The sequence below is a fragment of the Phalaenopsis equestris genome, unplaced genomic scaffold (genome assembly GCF_001263595.1).
Source record: "Phalaenopsis equestris unplaced genomic scaffold, ASM126359v1 Scaffold001198, whole genome shotgun sequence".
NCBI classification, from domain to species: domain Eukaryota; kingdom Viridiplantae; phylum Streptophyta; class Magnoliopsida; order Asparagales; family Orchidaceae; genus Phalaenopsis; species Phalaenopsis equestris.
Genome location: NW_018165637.1, coordinates 114,804 through 122,848, shown reverse-complemented (window position 1 = coordinate 122,848; position 8,045 = coordinate 114,804). Strand labels below are relative to the sequence as shown.

The window sequence follows — 8,045 nt, the reverse complement described above, 5'->3', positions numbered from 1 at the left end:
CTTTCCCTCAGATTCCATGCTCAATTCCTTTAGCACGATGTATAAGATAAATCCGGATTCAACAGTATGTTGAAAGTTAAGGTATAATAAAATCATTAATGATTTTAAATTATTTGATTAATTTCTTATATTCACACAATCAAGCCACAATTTTTTCAATTTTATATTCTTTATTTTTCTTTCATTGAATGATATTCTCAGTTTATTTATATCATGTATTATATATGAAGAATGACGCTAAAATTCAACGATATTCAATCTTTTCTCTCTTGATCAAGATGACTTTTTAGAACCAGGTAGTCATATTTGTACTATTACTAAAGGAATCATACATCCAACATGTTCTTTTAAAATTGAGGACTAAAAGGAAAATTTTTTTTCAAATCTAAAGCTGTGAATAACAAGCCTTGAATAACTATTTATAAAACTCATTATCATGCTGTTTGTAGGTAAGTTTTGTTTGATTTTAAAATATTTGTGGTATTAGAGAGTTTTATCTTCTACTCTTACACAAAAATCCCACACACACAGATAAAATAAGTTCATAAATGGACATTTTTATGTGAAAAAGCTTGAAAAAGGGAAGGAAATGTGAAGTTAGACCTAGTTGAAATGTTCCACTTTATGAATAAACATTTATTAGTTTACTCATCCCCTTAATTTGGAAATGTGGGATTACAAAATATAAATACTAATTTGACACCTTGAGGCTGTATTAGAGAATGTCGGATTATAGTGAATGGTGATGTTGATGATTAGACGATAGCAGTTGAGCAATTGTATTTGGATGGTGACAGATGCGCTATGGCTATCGTGTGATTGTGGTTGGACAATGACAAATGAGATATTATGATTGGTTGATGATGGTTCGACAATTTTGGTGAAGTTACAACAACATTCAATAATGGTTAAATGGTGGTGGATGAGCTATGGAGGTTTGTCGTCGACAATAGAACAATGACTGAGTGATGGTGGTTGCGAGTGGTGATTATTGGCATCAAGTGTTGGATTGTCCTATAGAGCTCCTAAGATGTCTAGACTCACCCTAAATTTAGGTTAAGTTCTTTTCATGTAGAAAATAAGAGTCTATTTATAATTATTTTGGCATGACACTCGGTAACTTTAGCCAAAATTTTTAAATACTACAACGGATATCCCATGCCAATCCTCTTGATCAACATGCAAGTGCTTGAGTTTGAAGTTAAGTGATTTCGGGCTTATTGGATTTCTCTAATCAAAACATTATTTCAACTATAAATATATAAGATTTGGAGATCATCTAGTTCTTCAAATAATTTCATAATATTTTCATTTACTTTTTGAGTATCTGAGGGGCACATTAGGACTCTAATAGAAGAAATATTTTCAGTCATTAGACTCATCATATCGGCATATTCAATTTAGCTTAAATTTAATAAAATCAGAGCCGGTAGTTTTGAATTTAAATTAAAAAATTTAAATCTTAAATATTGCATTGAGATTCATGATTAATCGCATGATTTTTTTTAGTTACATTATTTCTTTGCTATTTTAAACATCAGAATTTATGTCGGCTGAAAATAGATTGAATCTTTTTGAAAAATTAGAAATGCAAAATTAAAAAGTATGACAGATCCCTTGATGTCAATATGAATCTTTCTTGGGGCTGTGAATAAATTAAAATCTTCTTAGTATTAAGTTTAATCTTCCATGAAGTTAGAGCATCAATTAGAGTAAAAGCTGTTAAAAAATCCACTCAAACTCTCTAAATTTGCTCAAAAGTGGTGGTAGAGGCTTTGTGGGGTTTCCAAAATGCCAAAAATTTATTCCATAACATAGAAAATAATTTGAAGTTGTCCTTATAATTGCGCTAATGGCAGAATTAGTCAGCTGATCAGTGTTAATTGTGGTGCAGGGAACCTTCGACTGATGAGAGTAATATAAGCATATAGACCATCTACATATTGGAACTATTTAGTTTATTTTTATTTAAAACATGTTGATAATTTAATTACATCAATTTCTTTTTAATTCTATAAATGCTATTTGTGCTCAAGGTAGTGCTGAAAATTTGCAAAAAAATCTAATGAATTACAGATATTTCCATACAATATTGTAACTTATCATCCCTCAATTATAAATATATCCCATTGGTGATGGGAGAAAACTCGCATCTCATAACCCCCACTTCGCAAGCTCCCATTCTTTTTGTTCTTAAAAAGTGGTTGGACTCTCCTATAGAGCCAGTGCATAGTTCAATCATTGCAGGATCCCATACATCTTTGTGAAGAACTCCAATACTATCTTGCAGAGGCGATATGCATTTCCCTTTTGTTGCTCCAATTCTTCTTTATGAAGATTATTGATGCTATCATGCATAGGAAAAGTTGAGAATGACACCCTAGATTTCCGATTCATATCTTTGAAGTTACATGCAATTCATCATTTCTCATTGTAGTAATTCCATCTTAATCATATCTACAACATTTTTCATTAGTTTCTGTGCTACAATTATTGATCTAAGAATCATCCATTGTTAAACCATGAAATGAAGATGTATGTTGATTCTAATTCAGACTTTTTCCTTTGCAGGTGGTTATGGTGTCGCAACTGGCGGTCCGCTTGCATGGGGTCTGTGCTATAACCATGAGATGAGCCCAAGCCAATCCTACTGCAAAGATGACTACCTTTATCCTTGCACACCCGGAGCTGAATATCATGGCCGAGGCGCCCTTCCAGTCTACTGGTTTGCGAACAAATACTATTTCTTTTTTTTTTATCACTGAATTCTGTCAGGAAGAGGATATAGTAAAATCTCATTTTTCTAAAATCAATTCAGGAACTATAACTACGGTATCATTGGTGATGGGCTGAAAGTTGATCTTCTGAACCACCCAGAATACTTGGAACAGAATGCAACTTTGGCCTTCCAAGCCGCCATGTGGAGATGGATGAACCCCATTAAGAAGAAACAGCCATCCGCTCATGACGTCTTCGTCGAAAATTGGAAACCGACGAAGAATGATACTTTGGCTAAAAGGCTACCCGGCTTCGGCACCACCATGAACATTCTTTATGGAGATGCGGTTTGCGGCCAGGGCTATGTAGATTCTATGAACAACATCATATCTCACTACCAGTATTACCTTGATTTGATGGGGGTTGGCCGGCAGAGTTCAGGAGACAATCTGGATTGTGCTGAGCAGGAGCCCTTCAACCCATCTGTCCAACCTGCTTCTTCATAACCCAGCTGCTGTTGGGGGAAAATATTCTTTCTATAAGACGGTATAGCTTGGCTGGTACGTTATTATTCCAATGTTATTTAACTTGTTATTGTTCGTAATTGGTTGTGATTTTACATCATATATATGGCAGTGGTCCGTTCAATTGAAGTGTTTTGTATGTTGTGAGTATATGCGATGCATTTGGGACAAACGGTTGATTGTTGTTATTTTGTAATAATTATGTTTTGTTGATGCACCTTTTTTATCTATATATATATATGTATCTATAAATACTGCACAGAAGCTCTAATTTGTGGAAAATATAATTTCTCCTTAATTGCTATTTTCTACATGGCATTAGGGAAACTCAACTGAAATGAGTTTTTCACCCTCCCATTGTTGACTCTCTCTCTCCAACATTTTCTCAAGCCAACTGTGCATATCATCACCAACCCATGTATTAGATCATAAGCTGACATCGTCACCAACATAATCATGCAAATTAAACTCATCACATCAACTACGCAACCGTCACACAAATCTTAAAGACTTTTGCTTGGCCATACTTGTGCATGAATGTCCTATTTTCTTTGAAGAACTATGCGAAAACTCAATTGTAGCAAGAAAGAAAGCATCCTTCTCATACATATTTGCCATTGCCTAACCTATACAAAAAACCTGCCGACCACTTCTTAGCAAAGAACCTACCCAAATACAATTCCATGTTTTCTTCTTCCCACTCCAAAAGGCTTACCAAACAAATAAAAGTTGGACCTACTAAGCTTGGTAATATGCAAATATTAACTCTATTTATAGTAGGTGTTAGTAGGGGTGTCAATTCGAGCCACTGGGTTGGCTATGGGTCCGACCTGAAAATGACCCGACCCGAATAAGATCAACCCAAACCTGGTCTGAATAATAAACAGGTCGAAAATTAAGTCCCTAACCTGAGCTTGACCTGCTAACCCAAACCCGACCTGAATTTTCGTGTTTATTCGGGTCATGTTTGGGTTTTTGGTCTGACCCGAACCCCGACTCAAAAATATCGGATTTTTCGGGTCGTGTTAGCGTGTCGGGTTAATTTTTGACACCCCTAGTTAGTTGCATGAGCCTAATTGGGGGGAATTCTAGAACAAAACTTTTCTATAGTCATTTTATTCTCTTAAGGAATTCTTAGATGCAAATGCAAGTACAAGTAAACTTTTAAATATCAAGTAAATACCAAGTTTTTTACAATTTACTTTTTAAAAGCAAAGCACGCATTAAATAAGAAAATTGCAACATCAAGCATGATGTCAGTGATTCATAAAAGCATGTAACAAATTTTCGGTGGTTTGATCAGAAGCCCAGGAGTAATCCAGATGTCCATCATATCTTGAACTTCCAAAAACCATTACTCCCTCATCAGGCAGAAAATCACATACACCGCATTTTAATTCAAAATAACCAGGTTTGTATGTTGCCTTCTTGTTCTCCTATTTCTTAGCAAGGGCTCCTTGCCATATTCCTGTTCTCACATCAAACATGATGCGTGAAGAAGTCAAGCTCATCACATCACCAAAATATAAAAATGTTACCATGACCAAGCAATTGCGCCTTCTTTTTGTTTTGTAAGTGGACGGTTCAACAACTAGTAATTCCTCAGGATGTTAGGAATGCAATTATTTTCACTTCAGTTGCTATTATCCTACTGCTATTATATTTTCTATTCCTATCTCTTGCACTGTTGTGTTTCTGGACGGATACTAAACCCGTCGTGTCGCTCACTTTGTATGATTTATACTTTGCCTCTCCATCACCTGAATCAATGAATCGGGATTCTGTCTACTTGTCTATTCTTTCTGCTAATGATGTGAATGTAACGAAAAAATTTCATAACCTATCCTGAAAAGAAAATAATTCACAATCTAATCTAAATCATGATGTTTCCTCCGAACTGAATGAACCCCATAACACAGCTTCATATAGTGACGCTCAAATCTTTACTTTTTCGGGCGTCCCTCTTACTTTCAAATTTGCTTTGTTAGATACGGTAAGTTCAATGGGTGCTAATCCAGTACAACACAGAAGAAATCACGGAAGCTTAACTTTGTAGCAGCAAAGTACTACCACCTTGAAAGTATCCCAAGGCAAGGGAAAATAGATTATTGGCCTTATAGATTTGGTGTTGCCATGAGAAGCTTCTCCCTGGGAGCCAGGTATGGATATCAGCTTGAGGTTGATTATAACATTCTTGCTCATCTAAGGAAGACAGCCGTCAAGTTGAGTATCTATGATGCTCTCATCTTATCAAATGAGTGAGTCTTTTACTAAAGCCTTACTAGATCCAGAGATCGATTTGGCCGAGTTGGCGACCACTTCATTGGATGAAGCATGATAATTTATAGATGTTCCTGGAGTTACTTTCTTCGAGGAGGTTCTACACTTAGGAACCACCAACTATAATAGTCAACTGTTAGATCAGTAAACATTGAGCAGATTTGACTCTTATTAATCCTTGTTAATTGAGGTGCATTGATCAACATTATAAACCTAAAGACCCTTGCTTCTGGTAGATGAACGCAGACTCGCATAAGGCAAAATGATGACGTGCGTGTTGGTTTTATTTTTGTTGAAAGGTTTTGAATTTGAAAATAATACGGAACAAATTTTGAATATTTAATTGTTTAAATAATTGACATTATAAATAATGTCATCTCAAAAAATGAGAATATCATTTAATAATGAGTTCAATTATTTAAACAAAAAAATTTAGGATATTTGCTTGATCTGCGAAATTACTAATAGATCGTTCCCCTCTCTAATTTGAAGATTATATTGGTTTTTGATTATTTGGGTTGCTAATTTTCTATAGGCGCAAATTTCTATGATTAATTATATCTTGAGTGATTGAAATCACTTAAGAGAACTCTTGATTAAGATTGATGTTATGCCTTTAAGAATTCGAAGTTTAGTTTCCGAAATTGATTATATGAAAATAATTAGCTAAAGTCTCAATGTGGAACAATTACTTTTGGAACTCAAAGGAATGAAAAGCAGATCTTGAAGATACTAAAAAACCTCAGTAACATTTCAACTATCATGTGGTTTGATTTTATATTTTTGAAAGAGAAGTCATTTGATGTTTCAATACTGCAATTTTATTTAGAAATTTAGTTCTTATATCCCATGATATAAGATTGCGAGAAGGCCTAGGAATGTTAGTATGTTACGTCGTGCTCGACGAAAAATCTCAGAATCCTAAAATAAGGCGTGTTCACCGAAGAAAGTGAAATATCAAAATCTAGTCTAAAAAAATAAATCACACAAACAAATATGCAGAATGAATTTACAACCCTACCTGAAAATGACTTTCATCCAAATCACCTTAACAAATTTTAAAATCATGAAGGCTAATTTCAATGAATTTAATATATGATAGGTTATTGTTTTATTAAGATCTGTAGTTCTTACAAATTGATCGTACCGATCAAGATGCCTAATTATATATGATATGCAGAATGTTCTAAGACCAATACTATTTTATTTTTGCAATTTAAAATTAAATATTTTAAATTTCACCACACTTAGCTGAATTTTATTATTTTGGGTTAATTATTAGTGTCAAGTGATCAATAACAGGTTGTGAATAGGAATTTATTTCCTTGATGTTAAATGCACAGAAGATTTGTTCAAAAGGCCAATCGGTATGTAGTGGCAGAACTCATTATATAAGATAGTGGTTTCACGGGTCAAACCACTTCTCCATGCAAAGAGTGAGGGCCTGAAGACAAGGAATATAACCAATATGTAATGATTATGCCTATAATTATGCCTATAGTGATCTTTTCGTGACTATTCTTAAATCATACAGAGGTTCCTACTTTATTTTTTTTATTTGTCAATTTTGTTATTTTAGAATGTATGATTGACTAAGGTGTGAATGCAACGTTTTAGTGCAACTTTGTTTGGCTATGAGTTTTATTTTATTTTTAAAAAATTATGTTTCAATAATTTTGTTGGGTAGAAAATATAGTCCTTATAGAGCATACTGCAAATCCAGGCAAAAAGCACAGAAAGCAATGCTATGAATTTTGGTCAGACATATCGAAAACAACAAAAACAATAACAAAGCAGAGACACGACTAAGGGTACCAACCTTAGACATGTGTCAGACCGGTCAGTCTAAAATTGACATCTGAAGACCGTTTTCATTTAGTTGGGGTTCATCATTTGCATTTTGTTCATCCTCTTGTGAATCATCCGGATGTCAATAATTGACAAACTATGATAGACACCCTAACTCTATTGAAAATAAGACTCAATAAAAGAAAAGCCTATGAAACTATAACAACGTAGCTCAACTATGCTCTGGGTTGCTACAACAACCCTGCAAAAATAAGTTAGCACATCTAAGGTTTATTATATCAGCCTAGAAACATGCAAAACAAACTAGTACAACCTAAACTAACAAGTATAGGAATGCACAAAAAGTATAATCTACTCGTCATAAATATTCAGCCTAGCGAAGCAATCCGTCCTGACCAAACATTTCTAACAAGCATACAACAAAGCCATTTACTCCTATAACATCTATAGGTGAGTGTCTTATGACGTCTAGAATTGGTGGTGTGACGTGAATAAAAACAATTAAATTTTATTTTGATGCGACACCAGTTAAGATCCTATGGCTGTTTCATCTTGATACCATTGGTTTTGAATCTACTTAGTCAGGATAACTAATTAACCTATTCTGATTGGAAATTTTTTGTCCATGAGTTGCGTCCTTCAAGAATCTTCATTGACTCTAAGGCTGATTATTATTGTTCAAATTGTCTATGCTTGAGATTGGTTTTGAATTTT

The 8,045-nt window shown here is 34.2% G+C and overlaps 1 protein-coding gene across 1 annotated transcript in view; it reads left to right on the top strand.

Annotated features, from left to right (window-relative positions):
• LOC110033498 (chitinase-like protein 1) overlaps positions 1 to 3,476 on the top strand; it is a 9,760-nt gene extending 6,284 nt beyond the window's left edge. Inside the window, exons 2-3 of the mRNA XM_020737496.1 lie at positions 2,572 to 2,725; positions 2,819 to 3,476. Coding sequence (XP_020593155.1) covers positions 2,572 to 2,725; positions 2,819 to 3,224 — 560 coding nt within the window. The 3' untranslated portion in view covers positions 3,225 to 3,476. The remainder of the gene's footprint in view (positions 1 to 2,571; positions 2,726 to 2,818) is intronic.
• The last annotated feature ends 4,569 nt before the right edge of the window (positions 3,477 to 8,045 follow it).